Genomic DNA, 24,468 nt, shown 5'->3' on the forward strand with positions numbered 1-24,468 from the left:
AGCCATACAATCGAAGTCATGCTTGTCATCTTATATAGCTGATCACACGATTGCTAGATGCCATTTGATCAGCATCCAACGTGAATGGCAACACATCACCATGAAAATAGCTGATGATGTTTCGGCCTGTGATTGGACAATAGACGAATCTTCAATTGGCACCGTCAGATTTAAATTGATGATGGACAGTCAAGATGAGAGAAGAGAGAATCATAAAACACATTTAAATGCATGTGTGTTTAGGCACTGGGATAGATACGGTACTCCTCGGCGCACTTTGCCCTCTGCATCTGACCAATACACAGCCTCTTGATGAAATCCCTTTGACTGACATTCGTGCCTTTCACGTACTTTAATCTTGACTGTCCCATTTGAATAAATGGGACATGACATCACCTTGCATGTGGATCTCGACATTTTCACAACTTCTGAATTAAAACCCCTGAGACACACAATGACCTATCAAGAGCATTGTGATTTTGGTCTACATTCAAATAAAAGGTCAAACATAATGCAGGCATTCAAATACTTTTTTTTTTTAACTTATCGGATACGACTGGCCACCCTATGCCCAGGGGCCCAGCTCATACGGGCTGCACGCGCGACATGCACATGGTGTGCGGGCGCGGCCACAAGGTCTGCATGCAGGCTGGCTGGCCAAGTGCCTTGCCACCTCTCCACAACTCTAGCCAATCAACTGCCATGTTAGCAAGGTTGCTGAACTCATATAAACCCCACCAATAGTGCGAATTGGAAATCTACCTTCGTTGGGGCATTTTGACAAACACTTAGTCCTCAAATACTGACTGCATTGAAACTTCAATATCTTCCTCATCCAATGTTGGATTGACATGATTCCAGTTGCATGGAAAGCTGGCTCAACATTATACATATCTCAAATACATCCCATTTTATGAATCATCCATTTGGTCTATCCAAACTGGCTTTGAAGATGACCCAAATGCATAGCACTTGACTGGCCTATCCACCATTGTCCAGTGCATCCCAGTCACAATCTGACATCCCCAGACACTGCCTTGAAGCCTTGCTAGATCATCATACACTGCTCAACTGTTGCCAACAATGACAACCTACTTCTAATGGCTGTCTGATACTGCCAGTTGCGCAGTACCCTTGGTCCTATTCCTAATAGTTGTTAAGTTGAGGGTAAAAAAAGATTTTCAAAATTATTTGAAAATGACTTGCCATTACGTGATTTTTAAGAGATCATTGTTTCGCGTATTTTTTGCATACACATGTAAAATGACATATTTTACTCTCACGAAAAGAAAAAAATGTGTTAAACTAGAGAACAAAAAAAATTAGATTACAAATTATTTGACACTTTAAGGGATGTCAATAAGAAATTTCATTTTTGTTGACATAAAGGATAGTATTTTATCCTCACTAAATAGAGAAGGGAGTTATAAGAGAGAAAAAAAAGGTGGGGGGCTGAAAATTTACTTACACCTCGAGAGATGTTAAGAAAATCCCATCAAGTGTTGTATTGGAAGCATGTGTGGTAAGGCTCAGAGATAGTAAGACATGAGCTTGATGACAACTTCTGAGAGACCTGATGCATGGTAGGTCGAGAATTGGGATCTATGCGTGTGCATGCCAATGCAAGAGTCACTGCCAAAACTAGTTCTTGTGATATTATACCAGCAGGAGGTGGTGGTAGCCGCTGATCTAATATTGTACTTACAAGCTGCTGCTGATTGACTTCAGACTGTAGGGATGTAAGGAGTTCACCAGGGTGTTTTCCCATTATTACTTCTAATGCTACCACTCCAAAACTGTACACATCACATTTCTCTGTTACCTTCATTGTGGTCGCAAATTCTGAAAAAGATAATGATAAGAAGAACAATAAGAATACAAAGATTATGAAGAAAGAAGAAAATATTTACTTCTTCAGAAAAAGATTCAAAAGAAAATTTTGCAAACTAACCTAGTGGTTGGGTGCTTCCTTATACTTGTGGACTTTGAATTGCATTTATTACTTTTGCTTGATTATCTATTGGGGGAAGTTTTCATACACGGCTGTGTAAGCCATGCTTGTGAGAGGGTGGGAGTTTCGAGGCATTAAATATGGGTGGGGGGTTTATGACTTTCCTACTTTTTGTGAGAGGGGACACGACCGTGCATGCTTGCACGGCCGTGTATTAAATCTTTGGCCTTATCTATTTAAGATAACAATGTTTATTAAATGGTAAGTATAAGATAACAGTATTTGAGAAACTTCAAATATCTCCATTGATTTTTTTTTTTAATCCAAGTCATTTCAAGCAAACTCTATATTCCTTTACAAGGATAGAAAATTTTTGCCTCACTTGTTTGAGCTCAACACAAAATTCTCATAGACTACTGTCCATTTCCAAAACATTGTTGGATTTTCTTTAATTTACTGAAATTGTCTTGTTTATTTTCTCAATTTAATGTTGGGGGTTCAAAATTTAGACCCTTAGGAAGTTTTGTTCAAAACTTTGTGGTGGATTACCTTAAGAGTTTATCTTAAGTAGGGGTGCAAGTTTGACCCGACCAGCCCGAACCTGCCCTTAGCTCGTTAGGGTTAGGCCTAAGCTGAGGCCTTGCACACTCACACACATGGGAAAATATACTAGAAAAACTGAATATGAGTAGACATACCCTACACCTCATGTTCAGAGAGACTTTTCCCTAAAAATTATTAATATTTAAGGTTAATTATTTAAGGGCAGAGGTTGGGCATGCCGCTAACTTGCCTAGAGCTAGTGACTCGACTAGTTGGAAAGGGGCTGGGGGGTTGGGGGACTTTTCCATGGGAGGAGAGATACAGACACAATGCTAGCATGCCAGCCTTTACCCTTTTTTAATATTAAAAAAACATAAAAATGAGAAGAAAAAAAACCATGTCTAAGCTTAGCTAGCTTTGAGCCTGACAGATCTAAGGCTAGGTTGGGATATCTTAGCTTGACCTCAAACCAGATTGGGCCTAGACTGAGCTTGGGTTTTCAAAACCTAAACCAGTTCAGCCCTGTTGCACTCCTATTCCTGAGAAGCTGAAGGGACAAATAGGGATGTAAACGGATCGGATTCGGCTCAGATAGTGCTATATCCGCATCCGCATCCGATTAGCTATTGGATGGATTCGGATAATGCTAAGCGGATACGGACACGGATACGGATCGGATATTTTATTCGTTTACATGTAAATATAGCTTTTCAGATTGCAATAGCCTATCTGTATCTGCATCCACATCCGTTTAGCTTTCGGATGGATTCAAATAGTGCTAAATGGATACGGACACGGATTCGAAAACAGATTTTGACTATTCATTTACACCCCTAGAGACAAGCTAGCTAATAACATGGAAGTGTAGGCTAGTGTATAAACATACCTGGAGCAATGTAGCCATAGGAACCAACTGGTGCTGTCCAGTTAGACTCTCCAGCTCTCAGGGACCTTGCAGTCCCAAAATCAGATACTTTAGGCTCAAAGTCTAAATCCAACAAAATGTTACTCGGCGATATGTCTCTGTGCGCAATAGCCGGCCTACAGTCATGGTGCAAGTAGGACAAGGCATGTGCTACACCTCTGATAATCTTCAATCGTATCAACCAGTCCAAGGCCATGGCTTCTTTCTCCTCATGGAGGAATTTTCTCAAATTACCTCTTTCCACATACTCGCAAACAAAATACATGAAACCCTTCATCGAACAGAACCCAATCATCTTTACAATATTCCGGTGCCGGATTCCTGTCAGTGAATGAATTTCTGACTCAAAATTCTTCTGCCATTCATCCTGAAGAAACCCATCTTCATCTGATGAACATTCATGAAGACGTTTGACAGCAAAGATTTCACCGGTTGGAAGAATTGCTTTATATACACTCCCTTGTCCACCTTCCCCTATGAAATATGTCTCATCGAAGTTATCTGTAGCAGCTACAATATCCTTGAACTCTAACTTCACTTTGCAATTCCATATTGAGAATGATTCCTCAATTGCTGAATCATGGTTTTCTTTGTTTAGATCTTCTCTGTGACCATGACGATAGATGAAGACTCCCAACACAATCGATACAAGCAAAATAGAAGCGACAGGAACGACAATAGCAATGATCAGCTTCTGTTTATTCTGTTTGCTGCGATTTATAGATGAAGAGTTGCCGTTGCAGGATTTCAAACCTTGTGCACTTTCACCACAAAGACCTGGGTTACCTGCTAATGCATTGGCCGAAGCATTCTGAAAAGCCTGAATTTCTGGAAGAGAACCCTCAAGATTGTTATATGATATATCGACAGATTGAAGACTTATCAAACCTTGCAGGGACGAGGGTATCGAACCAGAGAGTCTGTTGTGAGAAAGATTCAGATTTTCTAGTGATTTTAAGTTTCCAAGCTGTGATGGTATATCTCCACTGAGCAAATTTTGACTGAGGTCTAGAAGAGACTGCAAGGCCACCAAGTTTCCGATCTGGTAAGGGATTGTCCCATTTAATTCATTATCTCTGAGATTCAAGGATATAAGTTCTTGACAGTTCCCAAGTTCCTGTGGAATTGACCCAGTGAGATTGTTTGCAGATAGGTCTAAACTTTGCAGATTTGATAACCTTCCAAACTCTGTTGATATCTCCCCTGAGAGCCTATTGTCACTCAAATTAAGCCTGTATAGAGGCGAAGTTGAGTTGAAGAGCTCCGATGGAATCTTCCCTGTTAGTTGATTTGAAGAAAGGCTGAGATATTGCAGAAACTCCAACTTTCCAATGTTTGATGGGATATTGCCTGATATCATATTAGAAGATACTCCGAAGTAAGAGAGATTTGCACACTTTCCCCAATTCAAAGATAGTTCACCAAATAATTGGTTATTGCCCAAGTCAATGTACTCAAGATCTGGGTATACCCCAAATGCATTTGTGATATCTCCATCAAGAAGGTTCTGGTCAAGGCGAACTCTGATCAAACCTGTACAGTTTTGCAGGCTTTCTGGGATTGGCCCAACAAAACTATTTGCATTTGCTCCTAAATAAATCAGCTGTCTTCCTCCGCAGATTTGGGGTGGGAGCTTGCCAGAGAAGTTGTTATAGGAGAAAGTCACATTTGTGAGAGAACTGGGGCCAAAATCTTCTGGTATACTACCAGAGAAATTGTTATTAGCTACAAAGAAGAGACCCAATTTCTGCAAATGGGTGATCGATAAAGGCAAGTTTCCCTGCAGCATGTTTCCACTTATATCAAGAGTTTGTATGCTTTCCATGTTACCAATTTCATCTGGTAGAATCCCACTGAGCAGGTTATTGGCAAAATTTAGACTTTGTAGCATAGATAAATTTCCTATGCTGGGTGGGATGGGACCACTGAAAAGGTTGTCAGCTAGGTGAAACTCTGTTAAATTTAACAAGTTTCCGATCTCAAATGGTATTTGACCAGATAATTGATTCTGAAATAGGAACAAAATTCCGACCTTAAGAAGGGCTCCAATTTCGGGAGGGATCGATCCTGTGAAACTATTGATTTGGAGTTGCAAAGAGATGAGTTCAGTCCAATTGGAGAGGAAATATGGGTGGAGTTCTCCAGATAGGTAGTTGCTAGACATTCCAAGCTGAGAAATCTGGGTTAGTGAGGCCATGGAACGAGGCAAGGGACCTGAAAGATTGTTATTCGACAATTCAAGATAAGTAAGGTTGGTGCAAAAGCCAAGCTCATCTGGGATGCTTGAACTGAGGCTTGCATTCCCTAGATTAAGTGTTTGAAGCATCCTGAGGTTTCCTATTGAAGATGGTATTGACCCATGAAGAGGATTATCATGCAATTCTAGGATTGTGAGGTTATGCAGGAGACTAATTTCATCGGGTATTGTCCCATTCAGCATGTTCATTCCCAGCTGCAGGCCTTGAAGTTCAGTTAAGTTCTTCAGTTCTGCTGGAATTGGTCCTTCAAACTGGTTATTGGTCAGGATAAGGTATTGGAGTTTCTTGAAACTGGCCACAATTTGAAGTGGTATCACACCTATGAAATAATTATCTGACAAGTCCAGATAAATGAGATTCGGACATTGAAAGATGAATGTTGGGATCTCTGATTCAAGAGAGTTGAGACCGAGGTCAAGGTTTGTTAAAGATGCCATGCCTTCAAAACGATCTGGGTCTGGATTCTGTAGATAGTTTCCATGCAAATTGAGAAGCCATACCTTCTGAAGATTGCTGATCTGATATGGAATTTGGTCAATGAGTGAGTTGTCGCCAAGCCAAAGCACACTGAGTTCCACTAGGTTACCGATCTCCCCGGGTATTGCATCGGTGAAATTGTTGGTACCAAGATTGAGAAAAGTGAGTTTACTCAGAGCCCCAATTTCAGTTGGGATTACCCCAACAAGACTATTGAGGTTGAGATCCAGAGAGGTGAGATTGGGAAAGGCAGTGAAGTCTAACTGGTCAAGAGTGCCATCAAGGCCTGAATTGGCCAAGTTTATCTCGACGATGCTTCCATCTTCATTGCACTGAATTCCAGTCCAGTTGCAAGGACTACTGCTTCCATTGGTGAGAGACCATGAAGTGAGAGAATGAGAGACTAAGCTGTTTTTCCACTTCAGTAAAGCTTGGGCTTCTCTCTGTGCATAGGTGTCTAGGAAAACACAAGACAGAACAACAAAGAAAAACATCTTCTTTAGTGCTTCTCCCATGGCCATGGCAGCACCTGTAAGAACCAAGGGAAGAGAGAGAGAGAGAGCCGTGTGAAAAAGTGGGAGTGCTTTCGTTTGATGATCTTAAGATATTGAAGTTGAAAAGGATTTTGTCTGAATTTGAAACCTGTCTCTCTCATCTTGACTTTGAAACTTTCAACCCAATGATTAAAGAACTGAATTTCCTGGTAATTGGTTACACCCAGTGGTGGCAGATGCTGAACGATTAGCTCCAAGAGCCGTGCTTAGACTATTAAATTTTCAGTGCCTGTCCAATTCAGAGAGCAACCATTAAGTAATTACTTAAAAATTCAGGTGGTCTCAAGCCAACTTGGTATTCTCCTTTTAATGGAGAGACAGAACAGAGACTTTTATTTTCTGTTTTAGTTGGTTCTATGGGGGGTAATTGACCATGAACAGTCTAACATAGCCTTACACACGTGCGTTTTACTTCTGTAAGGTTCCCATGGAGGACCTTTAATTTAATTTATATTTCTGGGGACCTAGAGGTTGGATATTCTCAGCTTCCCTTGTTTGACTGAGTCATCAACCACTCCATTAGCTGACTATGGCATCCTCCTCAATCAGCATTTGCTCTCTCTAAAAAACCTGGTAAGAGAGCCTTTAAGAGAACCTTCAAGGATCCATAGAGCTCTATAACTATTATAGGCTAACCAGTCATCTTCACAGTGGGCAGCAGTCCTTTCCATGGAAAACCAATGAAGCCTTAAAACACAAACAGAGACAAATTTTGGTTTCAGCTGATATTGGTCACCATCTCTACTAGATAAGATATTTAAATTAGTATAATACTTTTCCATCAGTAGAAAATCACAAACCATGTTTTCATTCCTCAGGGTAAAAAATAGGATTCAGATCAAAGGGTAAAAAATTAATGACAATGTTCATAAAATTGATTGTGTTCCATACAAAATTCTCATAATGAACATATTTAACATATATACAATATACAATATAGACGTGAGTGTCAATGGCTCACATCTATATTCTTGAATCAAATTTCGAGAAATATATAATATGACAATTTTATGAACAATATGTCCAGTACTATCCCTTGTAATAGACACTTTAAGGTACAACTTTAGGACAATACAATGCAAATAAAATGATATTGCAAATTATTACACTTAATTAGGGTTTGATGGATATACATATCCAAATGAGGGAGAGAGAAAAGCAGAGCATTGGGGCTATCAGAGAAGGTCCTGCAAGAGGGACTGTGAGGGAAGAGACTAAGGCTAATTTAGAAAATTTGAATTATTAGGTGAGAAAGAGAGGTGAAAGTTTGCTTTTTTGGACTAATAGAAAAAGAACCTTAAGGTGGGAGAGTTTGAGTAAATATATGACAAGTATACATAGGGAAACTATCGTATTTAACCCATATTTTGGGAAAATTATATTGTTATCTCTTGAGATTTGTATTAAATACAGAACGATCCCTGTTTTTTTTAAATTATACAATCACACCCCCTGAATGGATGGACGGTGTTAAATAATATATTTTAAATATCAATTTTGCCCTTTTTTAATATCCTGTTAATATTCAATGGAAAATTCCAACTTTACCCTTTTACCCTTATGTTACAAAGGGCCCTCTTTCTTCTCCGGAAACTCCACTGTTCTCTCCGGCGATCTGCGAGGGAGGAGCTATCTGAAGGTAATGGGCACAATGATGAGAGCAGATTTCTGCTTGCACCGCCGCTCCAACGTCTGGATTTCTGCCTGCTCTCGTCTCCCTGCTTTGGGATTTTACCCATCAAGCTGGAAAGCTCTAAAGGTAACTCGCCGGGGGGGGTTCCGCCTGCTGAAATCCAGAATCCTGAGCTGCAAAAGTGAATAAGTGACTCAACATTCTTAGGGATCCTCCCTGAGAAGCCATTACTACTCATATTCAGAATCAGCAGACCCTTCACGTCTCCAATATTGGAAGTGATTTCACCAGATAATCTATTGTCACTCAAGTCCAAAAAAATTGTGCAAAGGAGTATTGTTAGGTCATTCAAAAACAATTCGTAGCTGATAAAGATTGTAATTGGATGATTCACATTTTTATAGATGAGAAATTTTATGAATTTTGGACAAACCCATCTCATGAATCCTTTTTATTCGCAGCCTCCTTCCGTTGCAGGTAAAGAGAAGAAGACTGAAGAAACATATTTTGATGGGTGTCAGCTATTTAGCTAAAAATACAAAAAAGGCAACCGAAGAATCCACTACTCCACCAACCAACGAAGGTTAACCAGTCATTGTGACAATGGAGAGCTAACGTTAAAAACCGTCTCTATATAGTAGATTCTAAACGACCGCTTGGAATTTCTGCTACGGGAAGAGGGGACTCAGTCAGAGAGAATCCCAGAGAGAGTCCCTGATTCATTAAAGGCGAGAAACTTAACGTAGATGTTTTTTTTTATGAAACACCAAAGTGAAATGTAATCACACAAATCACACACCAATTCCAAAAGATTGACTTTACACCAATTCCAAAAGATTGATTTTTGGAACTGTGGAATGGTGGATATACACAACACATACACCATTCACACATCCGATGTGGGACTAAACCCACCCTTTTTTCTTTTAAAAAAACTCAAGGTAGATGATATTAATTAACAACACCAACTGAAGTAGACGATGAGAGATTTGACGATCTCGAGGACCCAGTAAAAAACACGTCTTTCTTTGAATTTGAGAGGGCCAGACAGTTGCAGATGAGGAAGGAACAAAGGGAGAGCAAGGGGAGGATGGAGTGTTGTGGTGGTGGTGTTAGGTAGTAGGGGGTAGGGGTTAGTGGGGTTGGGTTGCGGTAGGTGGTGGGGCCAGTGGGGTTGCAGAAAAGAAGAAGAAGAAGAAGAAGGAGGGATGGTGATCAGGTGGGTCCCATTAAATTCAAGGGTAAAATTAGAAAAAAGAAAAAAATTGAGCAATTTGAGGTATATTAGTCATTTTAAGTCATAAATTACCAACATCGTACCACTTAACGGGAATGATATAATAGAGTGGGGTTGTCTGTAACAACTAACCAAACCTCAGGCAGCATGGTTGTATAATTTAAAAAACACAAGGGGTCGTTCTGTATTTAATATAAATCTCAAGGGGTGGCGATGTAATATTCCCTAATATTTTTCTACATGTATGCATACGACTCAGTTAAACCTTCTCCCAAGTTCGTGCATTCTCTACTTCAGAAATACATGTCAAATGTTGAATTCAGTTTTCAACTATTTATGATTAACCATTTCTTCATTTTAAATGCAAATAATTTCTAGTAAACTATTTTTGAGAATTGAAAAATTCAAGCACAACATTTTTGAGCTGATCATGCAAACCATATGGTTGAAATTGTTGTGGGATCCAAATTGTTGGACCTACAAAAGCAGGTGATGTGTTTGCTTGAAATTGTTAAGTGTTTGGCCTTTTTTTTTTTTTTCCTGTTTTGTTAAACAGTGTTTGGCATTTTACAAGACACAAAGAAGAAAACCCTCCAATGGAAAAATTACAGGTTTATAAATTAAAAGAAGAGAAATTATCAACGCCACCCCTGGCGTTTGCATATATTTTAAAGTACACGTTCCATAATATCAACTGTTACTTATTTTTAAACGGTGTTGACCTCAAAATTCGTTTAACCAAAATACCCTTCATAAAAAAAAAAAAATAAAAAAAAAAGGAAAAAAATGCTACTGATCTTGATTGAGGGAGATGTCGAAGAGATCTCCTTCACGGACTTGAGAAAGGAAACGTTGAGCTTCCCATCGTTTTGCTCAACGAAGCCAACCTTGCCGCCTTTGAGATCTGTAATATTAACGAACCCAGAGGATCCAGAAGCAGAACCGGTGGCCTGATACATGGTGGCTGAGAGAGCAGTGTCGTTGGTGATCTGGTGGAGCTTCTTGGTGCCCAAGTAGTCAAGGAGGACGTGGAGGGAGAGAACGTTCTTTATGGAGAAGATGGAAAGATGCTTCGACAGCAGGTCCGACATGACCCCATTGTCTCCACCTGCAACTCACCCGGCCCCCTCTCTGCTCCATCTCTCTCGCACCCCTCCTGCGAAGCCCCGCCCCTGTCCCTGGGCTCCCCCGCCCGCTTCTGCCATTAGCGCCTAGCGCATCCAACACCCACTACCTCCGGTTGACCCACCCCAAGTCCCCAACCCACAACCACCATCTCCCCTGCCCTCTCACCGCCCCCTGCAGGCCACCTTCCCCGCCCCCGAACTTGAGAAGTGAAGCTCCGTCACTGTTGCGAAATCAAACTTATCTTGGATTGCAACAACAATGAAGAAGTCGAAGCATAGAATCTGCAAGAAGACTGAGGAATCAAGCAACCTGAGGGGCTTTACAAGGAGCCGTGGAAGGTGTTTTTCCATCATTTTGATAGATGATAGGAAACACTGATTGTATAAAGATTGAAGCTAAATTCTCTTTCTCTCTGTCAAATTCTCTCAATTTCACAACTCTCGTCTAAGTCGTCTCATGAATAATCCGTCATGGGAGGCAAAGTGATACGTCTCTGTGACTGAAAATTAGAAAATAGACGAAGGAGAGAGAGGACCAAGGAGAAGAAGGAAAGAGATAGAAGAAGAAGACGAAGAAGAGACAGAGAATTGAGGGGAGATTGAGAATTCACTATTCATTGTGTCTTACATGGGCTACTCGCCCTATTTAACCATCTATCCATTTTGCTTATCCATCTAATATATTTACCCATTTACCCCTTAACATTTTAACCCAACACCATAACCCATCATCTACCTATGATCATAACATTGCCCACCCCTTAAGAGAACCTTGTCCTCAAGGTTCAGCTGCATACAGCCAACACACTGCAAGGATAGTTTTCCACGATCGAACACCAAACATACTCTACAGCACCTGAAGCAAGGAGCAGAGATGGACCTTGGTGAAATGGAGTTGTAATTCATTTGCGGTTCATCTCGCTGAAGACGAATAGGCATGAATGCATGGGAACCGTGCCGGTAGCCGAAGCCCATGTCGACCAGGAGATAAAAAATTCTAAGCCCATCAAAATTGTTTTGAGACCTTCTATGAAGCCAGTTAAGACCATCTAATTTTGGTGTAGACCCATCTAACATTAGGTCTTTCTTTGCCCATCGAACCTGCATTATGATCAAAGGCCCAGAGAATATTGAAGATGAGGGGAGAATTTTGAAATTCTCAATAAATTTCAGCTGCCCATCACACTCACACCATACCCCACACTCATCATTACTCATCTTCTCATTCTCATCATAGTGTACCCAACGCTCCTCATTAGCATAAGCCAACAAAACAAACCCTTTAAGACCTGCTTTTAAAGATGTCGTGAGTGCATGAGGGATTAAAAAGTGCCAAAGCTTGGGAGTTGCAACCGTGTTGATGCCAGCAGTCTCGAGAAGCTGCCAGAAGACAGTGGCGGAAGACCCAGAAAAAATTAACAGAAGACCCATCTTCGGCATTGGAGGCTTCTCTGTGCCTGTTTCGTCGATAATCATGGCCCCATGGCACCAGAAAATTAAGGGACGACGATGAAAGGTGAATGCAATCACAGCAGAGTGGTGGTGGTTCCGGTGGTGGTCGAGAGGTTCCAAGAACTAATGCAAATGACGGTAGAAAATCCTCCAATACGGCATTCTCACAAGCAATTGGCAGGAACGAAACTGGACGCAACTCAAATGGAAACAAAGCGTGGTTTGGTACAGCCGCACAAGTTGCCCAAGTCCTGGGATCAATGTCCATAACTATAGGATCATCCAATGCTATATCTGGTAATGCACGACAAGGAACTTCAACCCCTCGGATAATAATAGGTGATGGCTTTGGATTCACTGCTATGCGTGGACGTTTGGTAGCCAAGCTCTCCCTTGAGCCATCATCAATTTTGAAGCTAGGAAGACTCCGATGGAGATGGCCACAGTTGGCATAGGCATTGGGGAGTGAGTGGAGATGTGGATGAGAAGACGGTGGTTCATGTGTAGTATCTCGTGTCACTGATTTAGGGAGCAATTTCACAAACACCTCAACAACATCAGCCTGGATCGATTGATCCTCGTAAGAGGCCCTGAGGACTCTGGAGAGATCCATCCGACCTTCTCTCACTGCTTGAACCATCTCTTCTGCAGTATCCAAATCATTGAAGCCAACCACAAGTGAATTTAAAGTAACGCAGGGTTCAATTCCTTGATCCAGAGCCTGCTCCAACGCAAACACGAGCAAGTCTTTGCGATCATCTCTAGTACAGAGCTTGATCATTACGTTGTAGGTAATGACATTGGGCTTGACGCCAAACTCGGGAATTTCGTTGGATATCTGTTGCCATGGGCGGACTACGAATACGACTAATAGGGGTACAGAATGCATTTGAAGAAATGGAAAGAAGCAAAAAATGGAATCTATGGCGTCCATATAGTCCGGACCTGCGCTGGTCCAACAACTGAGACACCGACAGCTGGATACACGCAGAGGTGGTGGTGGCTCCGGTGGCGGCCGATGGTTCCCGTCCTCCGCTATCTCTTGTTTTGTCATTTCCCTGCAAAGCAGAACAGGGGAGGAAGTGAGATGAACGGATTGGAGCCACTCTTCCATTGCCGTGAAACGAAGAGCTAACGTTGCGCTGGTGTCTTCCAGATCAACTGCGTGCATTCCAGAAGATACAATGGCAGGAACGAGCTCTGTTCCGATTGGATTCTGACCGAAGAAGGAAGGGACGAACGATGCTGCCACGATCGTTGAAGCAACCAGATTTCGCTCCATGGCGGCATCGTTGAAGGCCTGGTCTCCATGATCGACGACGACAGCAATCCCAGATTCCTGCTGATCTGGAATCTGGTCCATTAGGGTAGGGATCGAAGAAGGAAGCGACGCTGTCTCCCTGGAAACCAGTGGGGTTTGGTTCAGCGCAGCCGAAACCAAATCCGTGGAGTTGGCATGTGCATCCTCGTGCTCCCTGAGAATTGCCGTACCTTCCATTGTGTCAAGATAATAGATCCGCTCGAGCTCGGTGGCCATTACAGTCTCAAGAAAATTGAGGAGCAGAGAATTCGGAGCGTGTTGTTCCCAGTAATGAAAACAACGGACCAAGGTGTTGTAATGAGAAAATAGAGCCATTTGGTAGGGGAAGGTTCAATGAAAGCACCAATGTTATGAACCTAGATCTGGGGAGGAAATGATCCGGCAGGTCGGACCAATGATACGTCTCTGTGACTGAAAATTAGAAAATAGACGAAGGAGAGAGAGGACCAAGGAGAAGAAGGAAAGAGATAGAAGAAGAAGACGAAGAAGAGACAGAGAATTGAGGGGAGATTGAGAATTCACTATTCATTGTGTCTTACATGGGCTACTCGCCCTATTTAACCATCTATCCATTTTGCTTATCCATCTAATATATTTACCCATTTACCCCTTAACATTTTAACCCAACACCATAACCCATCATCTACCTATGATCATAACACAAAGCAGCAGTAGCAGAACTCACTCCAAGTTTTCGATTTTAGGTCACTCATTCCATTACAATTTACTCCAGTGTAGGGCCTCCAAAATACCACCAACGGAGACCACAAAAATCAAGAATAAATCGACTAAAATCATTGAATCTTTGGACTGGTTAGAATGTTCCATCCAAACTTTGGGAGGCAAAAGGTTCACTGAATCCAAACCGGGTAACACCTTTTAGTTTTTACGAGTCTTTCTTCAATTTCTTTGCTGTTTTCTTTATTATCCTGCTTAGCCTATCTCTTGCATATATGACTTGAATCCTAAAGCCCTTTACCGTTCCTTTGCTCTTCGCAAGGGCAATCTCTATTGTATGTTGAGAACTTTATATGTCACTTCTCCTATTGTATTTTTCACGTCTGTTAGTTTTATTTCTGTTATTGGATGATAATATGCTGATTTTTTCATAGAATACCAGAGGGATACATAGTCTCCTCACCCAAAAATGCTTGTTTTATCATGTGAAAAAGCATAATCCTGATATCATTTTTCTATGTGAAACAAAATGCCAAGACCATGCTTCTCTGTAAATGTCTTCTCTCACTATGTTTATAATTCTGTTGCCTGTGTAAATAGTGTAGGACCAAAAAGGGGCAAAAGTGGGATTTGGGTTTTAGCGGCTCCCCAATTCCATGCTACTAATATCAGTATTCACCATCATTTTATTGGATTACCGTACACTGATCATAGGTTTGGGTCCTCTTGGATCATTTGCTTATATGCACCCCACGACATTCTCCTCGAGGAGTGTGTTGGTCTGATCATTTAAACTTCGTTGACTCCTTGGCATGTATGTTCATCTTTATTTGGCAAGCAGTTATATGGATATGGATCTTCTCCAGCTCTACAGGGTCAACAACAATAGTTGCACGGAGTCAATGATAGACAATAACTCCCCCTCGAACACAACTTACAATTTTCATCGTACTGTGCTCTCAAAAAGAGTAATTCTTTTCAAAATCTCAAAAGATGCTGAGTTATAATCCCATTCTAAGGATTCTTTTGGTTTCGGAGAATTCAATTATAGGAGAACCAGTCAAGGTACTAAAACTTGGAACTCGGCACCAACTCAGTCCTAGGAGAAACCGAGTTGAGTCGAGATCTCGCCGAGTTGGTACATTTTTTTTTTCCTACTCGAAGCCTCAACTCGGTGGGTTTTAGACCTAGTGTGGGTTTAAAACTTGGTATTCAACCTATTTTAGGCCATTTAAACACAATGACACTATCAAATTTTGCAAAAACAAAGTCCAAATATGAGTTTCACTTCGGACCATAAGTTGGTAGGCGACGATGTACTAAAATATCCTACTCTACACATAAATTAGTAATAGAAAGCAATCAAAACAATCAATTAACATACAACAACTTAAATAAGCATTAGGAATGTTAAAGTGTATAATATATCAATCTTTAAACAAATGTTAGGTAAAATGTGATCGAGTAATGAATTCAGTCCCAAAACTATGCACATAGCATTCCCATGTCATAGTATTGCTATAGTTGTACACATAGTTCGCCCCAGCAGTCATATAAGTGTTGTCATCAACATATATCAAATCCCCTATCCTAGGGTACATGGGAGCAATGTTCTAAAACTCGGAACTTGGTACCAACTTGGTCCTTGGAAAAAATCGAGTCGAGTCAAGATCTCGCTAAGGTGGTGCACTTTAAAGTGTTAGATGGGTCGAGATCTGGGTCAACCCGAGATCTCGACCCGAGTTTCGAGATTTCGACGAGATCTCACCGAGATATTATACAAAAATGTATCGTATGTCATCTCGTCTCGATTTCTCAAAAAACCGAGAAACTTGTCGAGATCTCGCGAGTTCTCGAATTATGGAACCAATAACGGAGAGCTTTCCCCCCACTTCTGGTTTTATTGTAAAAAAATTCTCATTTTATGTGGAAAAGGTTTGTATCAATAATTATGATCTTACGTATGGACAATTCCTCATTGTCTTGTTCATTCGCAACAAAATATTTTCTTTGTGCGTCGATAAAAAAAACATACTCTAAAAGCATAATATCAAATAAATCTTTTTCGTCTTTGGTAAATCTACCAAGGGCTATAGTCATATTGATCCTCTTATTCAACTACTTCAACCATTTCCAAACACCACAAAGCAATAGAATCTTCGGCACGTATGAGAGTTTGATCATTGATATATGATTCCTCGCCCACTTAACTTTCCAATACAAGGGGTCTTGAGCATTTATGTATCTAGGACCCCTGATGCAAATAGATGTGTTGCGAGTTCCATATAGAATACTTCTCAATACAATTTCTTTCAAATTCATTAAAATTTCATGTACTGATTCTTTAATACTTACTATGGTAGAATATTCATGTGGTATCTTCTCAGATTTGATGGTATTGTTAACTAGTAGAACTGAAATCCAGATGATGGTTATATATCAAATTATTTATCCAGTTGATGATGAAGAACCAAATTAGAAAAATTCTCTGTTAACCATTAACAAATTGGGGTTTGTCCTTCAAACCTTAAGCAAGAGACCCGTTATCCGTCATAGAAATAGAATCTGTAAAACCATTCCATTATTATTCGCCAGAGTCGATTACACGACATATTTATAGACTTGATGTAGTTCAGAGACAGAATTTACATAGATATAGTAACCCTCGCTTGGGCTGCTTTAATCGTAGTCTTTACATTTTCTCTTTCGCTCGTAGTATGGGGAAGAAGTGGACTCTAGGGGTACATTTTCTCTAGAGTCGATTACACCACATATTTATAGACTTGATGTAGTTCAGAGACAGAATTTCGGTCAAACTGTCTAGCTCGGAAAATCTTTATGAGCAGAACAGAAATGTCTTTGGGACACATTGATTTAACAAATGGGATCTCTTCTAGCAATTCTCTCGCATAGAAGATGACCCGTATCCTCCCTATGATCATTTATCACAGATTTCTTATCAATTGAAATGGATCTTCGAGGCTGAGGAAGCATTCTGGTTACAGAAGTCTCATCATTTCTATATTAAAGATGAAGGCAGAAACACCAGATTTTATCATTCCATCTCGAAATCAAATCTGAGAAAAAGAAGAATTGATTTTATTTTGACAAGAGGATGGAACCCAATTAGAGGACCTTAAAAGGATCACTCATTCTTTTGTTGATCATTTAAAGACTATTTTTCAACCACAAATTCTCTTGACGCTAGCTTTGTAGAATATTTGTTTCTTGCGGTGGTCTCGGAAGAGGCTAGGAATTTTCTTTGCCTCACCCCATCTCTTGATGAGATAAGGAAAGTTGTTTTCTCCTTAGGACCCTTCAAAGCCCTTGGGGTGGATGGGTTTCAGGCTTGTTTCTTCCAGAGATTCTGGGATTTAATTTCTTCAGATATTTTCTCATTTGTGTCGAGTTTTTTTTTTCCAGGTACCCCTACTCCCCATGGTGTTAACCACACTTTACTCTGTGTTATTCCAAAGTCTGATAAGGCTTCTCATGTTGCTGACTTTAGGCCTATTAGCCTATGCAATGTGACCTATAAAATTTTGGCTAAATTAATAGCCCATCGACTTAAGGGACATCTGTCATCTTTCATCTCCTTATACCAAGCTGCTTCCATCCCTAGTAGGTAGATTTCAGACAATATTATTATTGCTCAGAAGATCTTTCATTACCTAGACCACAAGAAAGGGACATGTCCAAGGCATATGATAGTCTAGTACGGGGATGTTATTTTTGATATACTTGGGTATGGTGATCAATGAGGAAATCTTATACTCTCACTTATCTGTTCTACATCTTTTTCTGTTAAAATTGATGGAAGCTCCTTTGACTTTTTTCATGCAACAAGGGGTATCCGTCAAGGATGCCCCCTGAGCCCTTATCTTTTTTTTTTAATCTCAGCTATGGAGGTTTTATCAAGGTTACTTTTTGCATATAGAGGCTTGGGCCTTTTTTGTAGTATATCATGCACCGGAGATTTCCCATCTCTTTTTTGCGGATGACATTTTCATCTTCTATAGAGTTAATGTTGAGGACCTCCACACCATCAAAGTTGTGCTTGACCTTTTCTCCGACCTTTCAGGATAAGTGATCAATTTTGAAAGAAATGGGTTATGCTTCAGTAAAAATGCATCGGCCGTAGATAGAAGACATCTATGTTCTGTCATAGGTATAAAGATGTCAAGAGATTCAGTCTACCTAGGAACCAATTTGTTTCGCTCCCGTTCAAAGGTTAAGGAACTAGGTTATGTGGCCCGCAGAGTTAAAAATAGACTTGCTTCTTGGAAATCTAACTTCCTTACTTATGCATGGCGAAGGATTGTAAGCCAATTTGTGCCAACATCTACTCTAGCTTATTTAATGTCGTGTTTTGCTTTTCCTCTCAAAATTTGTCACTCGCTTGATTCGATTTGTCTGAATTTTTGGAATGGTAGCTCAGAGAATGTTAAGAAAGCATCTTATATTGTTTGGGATAAAATTTGCTTACCCAAGTCCAAAGATGGATTGGGTCTTCGTAAGGCTGAAACCCATAATTCAGTCCTCGTATTAAAATTGGGATGGAGATTAATTTCTGATAAGATGACTTTATGGGTAAGAGTGATAAAGGCCAAGTACTTCCCCGAATCATCAATTTTTTACCACAAGGTATTATCCAAGATGGGTTCTTGGACCTGGGATAGTATCTCCCAGATCATCCCATCTATGAGAAAGATTGTCTTTCGAAGAATTAGAAATGGAAATGATACTGACTTTTGGACGGACCCATGGATTCCATCAATTCCATGTTTCACTATTCCTCCTCTTTACATTCATCAACGTAAGGATAAGGTCTGTAAGGTTATCAATAACAACCAATGGGATATTAATTTGCTTTCGTATCTTCTTCCTACTAATTTTGTGTATAAAATCTTTAATATCATTTTGTCTAATACTAATGACAGTTCTTGGTGTACTCTTGGCAGGGATGGCCGGTTTACTACTCGTTTAGCTGCAAAATTTTTAACCAAGAATTATGTTTCCAAAGATAATAAGAGTGTCTAGTGGAATTTTCTTTGGAAACTTAATTTACATCTCAAATTTAAAATATTTTTTTGTTGTGTTTTAAATGTAGGAATTCTAATCAAGGTGACTATTTCGAAATGGATCCCGATCGAGCCCTATTGTATTCTTTGTGGCTCATGTGTTGAGTGTACCTGGCACCTTTTCCTCTCGTGTAACTGGTCTAAGCATATCTAGGCTACTGGTCCTTTGGGATTAAGAACAGAGTTTCTCTCCCACCCATCGATGGAACACTTCTGCATTTCCACCCTCTTCCATAAACATCTTGACAAATAGTCTCTGAAATGTTTTTTTTTTTTTTTTTTTTCTGTTTTTATAATTACCTGTTATCTTATTTGGAAAGTAGGAACAAGATGGCTAAGGGACTGGAAAAGCTTGACCCGATTAAGGCCTTTAAGAACATTGAATGATGGATTTGTGATCTGTGAAAATTCACCCCCCTCTCTTTACCCTCTTGTGATGTAATTATTAAGCTTCATGAGAAGGCTACTACTTTATCTTCTCCTGAACATATTCCTATATTAAACTTTCCTGTTTTGATCTGCGCAAGAATATTTAACTCAGGTCTAAACTCCTTTGGTTGGACATATTGCATTTTGTTAGAAGGGAAACTCACATTGATCGTTGCAGGATACCTAACCACTGATCATTTTTTTCGACCCGAGGTTCTTAGCATAGCCAGAGGTCTTGAGCATGCCTCTCAGTTGGGATTTTAAAAGAAGTTTGGTGCACCAACAAGGTGATTCCAGGTTTTCTTCCCGCTCCAACTCAAACAGCATGGCCGTGGCCCCTTGTTTCTCACTTCTTGAAGATTACTAACTTTTGCATAGGAATTTCTTTTTGTGTTGCAAAGGAACACTTTATTACCTCTCTAGCCAAAAGGGTGACCAAATTTGTCTTAAAAGAAAGACAAACCTTTGTTCTCCAAGGAAACAATGTAGATATCTCTTTATTTTTTAATTAATTTTTTCCTTTCATCAAAAAAATCATTGAAAATGAACTTAAGCGGAACAATTGTTCGTATGCAGTGACTTCCAGCCACTTCAAGCAACTTTCGGAATGTTTCAACCATTTCTAACACAAAAAGTTTCAACCATTTCTAACAAATTCTGTGCACTAACAACCAAGCTAAGTGATAGTAGCAGAGGAGGAAGAGCTTGCACAAGAAATGATGACAAGGAGTGGAAACGGGAGGGAAGAAGTGCGACTAAACTATGGGAAGTGAAATCCAAGCTTGGGATTCTAACGACTCAAAGCTAGAGAGGGAAGGTTGGGGAAGAGTTAGGTTAGAGTGAAATGACAACTTTAGTCCTTTCCTTATAGTGCCATCTCATTGCATTGAGGATAAAAAAGTGAGGTTACAAAATCTGTTTGTAAGATGCACTCGTAGGTTATAACCAAAAATTGAAAATTAACAACAAAACACAAAGAAACTTGCAGTTCGTATGGGAGAGTGAACAAAATAGGCTCAATTGAGGGTGGAGGGATGAGAAAACTAGAAAGATAAACATTTAATCATAATGTTCCCTCACACTTGGCAAATAAACTAGGGTTTTTAACTTTTGAGACACAAGATTTAATGTTTAGAAAGAGGCAGAACCAAAACCAGAGCATTTTGCAGTAAAGAGAAACTGACCCTGCAAATAATGAGATCGCCCTCATTGGCGTACTCTTTCGCAACAATATTGGGTTTTCTCTTTTCCTCACCTCCTTCGTCGGATTCTTCTTCTTCGACCTCTTTGTTTTCTTCATCCGGTGCAGTGCTTGTTGCTTGTTAGTCGTCCTGCTCCTTGGAAAGCAGGTTTGATTTGACCTTTCTGACGAACCGCTTGGGCCTCGGACCGGAAAGACCGATCCCAGCTTCTCTGTAATGGTTCTCATCTTGAACTCAGTCATCGTGTTCATGTCTGAGTTTCTTAAAATCTCCAACACTGTCTCCTCTACTTCACGTTAAGTTTTTGGTTCCATTTCAGACATACAAAAAAATGCAACACCATAGATTTCCTTCTCCGACTAAAATCAGTCACATTTTCCCCATTGACCCTTGGTCCAGATCACAAGACCATAATCATTGGTCGACGTAGGTCTCTTTCTCCTAGGATCCAACGATGACTCCCATGGTTAGAGCTCCGGGGAGAGGGAGGAGCATGTTCTGTCTTCAATATTCGAATGCACGATCTCACAGGAACGAGAATGTGGAATGTGTTTTTTCACATTCCAGAACGAGGCCCATTCTTCATTCCATACTGGGAATTTAGAATGAGAATGAATACCAAACAACGATTTTGTCCTTCTAGAATGCATTCTAGACTCAAAACACGTTATGAGAATGCAAACCCAACACAACCTAAGATATTGTTGGGGGGGGGGGGGGGGGAATGGTTTCAGGTTGTGGGGTGGCAGAGGTGCAGACGGCCCATGGTAGGTGATGAGGTGGGTGTTGCGGTCGGAGCGGGAGTTGCAAACGACTCACATGAGGTGAGGAGGAAGCGTAGGTCGAGGGGAAGGCAGTGTCGGCAGGTGGGGAGGGGAGTTGCAAGATGCATGCTCTGTTGGGGAAGAGGAGGGGGTGGGGGTGGTAGCTCAGGGAAGAGGGGGTGTGTTGCGTCAAGAAATCGCCTGGGGGGCCCTTAGGGTGCCGCAACCTGCAAAAGAGTGTCAGGGGGGCAAAGGAGAACCGGTGTGATTCCGGTCTAGGACTCTCCGATGCCTAAGTTAGATCTCTCTAAGCAACAGATGAATTACTGGAATTCAAGATGGATCAATGGGGTAGAATACCTGGGTACTTATAGCTGAATATGGCAGTGTGGAGAGTCCAGGTAGTTGGTGATAGCCCTCCTTGGTAGTAGAGTCCATCACGTAGTAGATCACCTCCTCTTGGGAGGTGGAGTCCGGGTAGGGAAGGTGTTCCCTGGTAGATAGACATATGTGCTCCTCAAGTGTTGGATAAGATCCTTGAGAGTTGTGCACAGGTAAGGTGCATCTACTTTAGGATAAGATCTCCTTGCCGGCTAGATGATGTAGATTTGGGTGGTGACGCCCTTGATCCTGGAGTGACCTACTAGGTCTGTTCCTTTTGGGCTCAGCAGGTGAGTCTTCATGTAGTTGAGTCTTAGTTGTCCTCTCTTCATGCCATGCCACGTGGTGGATCGGGATTGGCCCCGAGTATTTATCGTTTATCATGTGCCCACCACTCTCTTGGAACGAAGTGCTTAAGGGAGTGGTATCTTAATATGGTGAGGGGGCTCATTGCAAATAAGCCTTCTTTAGGGAAACTCCATGACAAGTATTTCTTGACCGCCTGATGAGTCTTGATCTTTTCATGGTAGGTGCCTTGTAACTTTTCTAGTGAGTGGGGGAGGTGCAGGGTTCAAATCTTCCCCACTATACTTTTTCCTTTTCTTTTTTTGTTTTCTCTATTTCTTCCATTTCTTCCTCATTCTTCATGATAGTTGAGAAAATCAGAAAATAGAAGAGGAAGAAGAAGAAGAGAAGAGAAGAAAGTGTTGCAGCCGTAACTCTCAATCTATTCAATAGAGACAGCCAAAAGAATACATATATATGTGTATAGGGTTAGGGAAAAAGACGAAAAGGACCTTGGGGCTTTAAGGAATCTCGTGATTAGCGCTTGCTAATTATGAGATCCTATGTGGACCCCACGACAGCACCATAACCATAACACTCCCCCTCAAACTGGAGCATATATATCAATCATGCCCAGCTTGTTACAAATATACTCTATCCTCCCATTACCCAATGATTTGGTAAATACATCTGCAAGCTGCTCACCAGTTCTAATATGACTAGGAAGAATCACTCCACTCTGCATCTTTTCTCGAACAAAATGGCAATCAATCTCAATGTGCTTCATCCTCTCATGGAACACAGGATTGGAAACAATATGGATTGATGCCTGATTATCACACCATAACTGCATGGGAGTTGGAACCTTGAACCCCAACTCAGGCAATAGCTGTTGTATCCACATTAATTCGCATGTTACTTGCGCCATAGCTCTGTATTCGGACTCAGCACTGGAACGAGCCACCACACTCTGCTTTTTGCTCTTCCATGAAATTAGATTTCCTCCAACAAAAGTACAGTACCTAGTAGTTGACCTCCTGTCAGTTGGGGACCATGCCCAATCAGCATCTGAAAACCCCTCAACTATACTATGTCCATGATCTTGATACACAATTCCTCTACCTGGGGCCTTTTTGAGATACCTTAGGATGTGTACAACTGCATCCCAATGAGATGTCCGAGGAGAGGAAAGAAACTGACTGACCACACTCACTGGAAAAGCAATGTCAGGTCGAGTAACTGTCAAATAATTCAGCTTACCCACCAATCTTCTATATTTCTCAGGATCATCAAGGACATCTCCCCCTTCGGCTACAAGTCTCACATTTTGGTCCATGGGTGTGTCAATCGGCTTAGCTCTAAGCATACCTGTCTCAGTAAGCAGATCCAATACATACTTCCATTGTGATAGGAAAACTCCTTTCCGAGACTGTGCCACTTCAATTCCCAAAAAAATTTTAATTTCCCCAAGTCCTTGGTCTGAAATTTCTATTGAAGATATGACTTCAACTCTGTTATACCAATTAAATCATCACCTGTAATGATAATATCATCAACGTACACAATCAGAAAAATCCTCCTTGCATCTGATTGTCTATAGAAGAATGAATGATCACTCCCACACCTGGACATGCCAAAGGCCAAGACAACTTCAGCAAATCTGCCAAACCACGCATGGGGAGACTGTTTCAGCCCATATAAAGATTTTTTTAATTTGCACACCATCCCAGACTCCCCCTGAGCAACAAACCCGGGTGGTTGCTCCATATAAACCTCCTCCTGTAGAGTCCCATGTAGGAACACATTCTTAACATCAAGCTAGAACAAGGGCCAATGATATGTAGCTGCAAGAGATATCAAAATACGAACAGACGCAAGTTTGGCCACCGGAGAGAATGTATCCAAGTAGTCCTTACCATACACCTGCGCATACCCTTTAGCTACAAGCCTCGCTTTTAAGCGAGCAAGGGAACCATCCGGATTAACCTTCACTGCATATACCTAGTGACAACTGATGGCTGTTTTCCCTAGAGGCAGCGGTACAATATCCAAAGTATCATTCACCTTTAATGTCAATAATTCTTCCTCCATAGCTGTTCTCCAGTCAGAATCAGATAATGCCTCTGTCACAGACTTAGGAAGATGATGGGCCTCAACAGTAGATAAAAAG

The 24,468-nt window shown here is 40.9% G+C and overlaps 1 protein-coding gene and 1 long non-coding RNA gene across 2 annotated transcripts; both read right to left on the reverse strand.

Moving 5' to 3' along the window:
• Positions 1 to 1,468: 1,468 nt before the first annotated feature.
• Positions 1,469 to 6,681, reverse strand: LOC122656958 (probable leucine-rich repeat receptor-like protein kinase At1g35710). The gene is made up of 2 exons (XM_043851666.1): positions 3,381 to 6,681; positions 1,469 to 1,842 (listed from the first exon to the last, which is right to left on the reverse strand). The coding sequence occupies exons 1-2, from the start codon at positions 6,673 to 6,675 to the stop codon at positions 1,496 to 1,498; spliced, it is 3,642 nt and encodes a 1,213-aa protein (XP_043707601.1). The 5' UTR covers positions 6,676 to 6,681; the 3' UTR covers positions 1,469 to 1,495.
• Positions 6,682 to 10,462: 3,781 nt separating this feature from the next.
• Positions 10,463 to 24,232, reverse strand: LOC122656385. The gene is made up of 3 exons (XR_006332096.1): positions 24,222 to 24,232; positions 22,273 to 22,275; positions 10,463 to 10,680 (listed from the first exon to the last, which is right to left on the reverse strand). It is a non-coding gene; the product is annotated as an uncharacterized LOC122656385 (long non-coding RNA).
• Between the last annotated feature and the right edge of the window lie 236 nt (positions 24,233 to 24,468).

Source organism: Telopea speciosissima, chromosome 3 (assembly GCF_018873765.1).
Source record: "Telopea speciosissima isolate NSW1024214 ecotype Mountain lineage chromosome 3, Tspe_v1, whole genome shotgun sequence".
Lineage (NCBI taxonomy): Eukaryota > Viridiplantae > Streptophyta > Magnoliopsida > Proteales > Proteaceae > Telopea > Telopea speciosissima.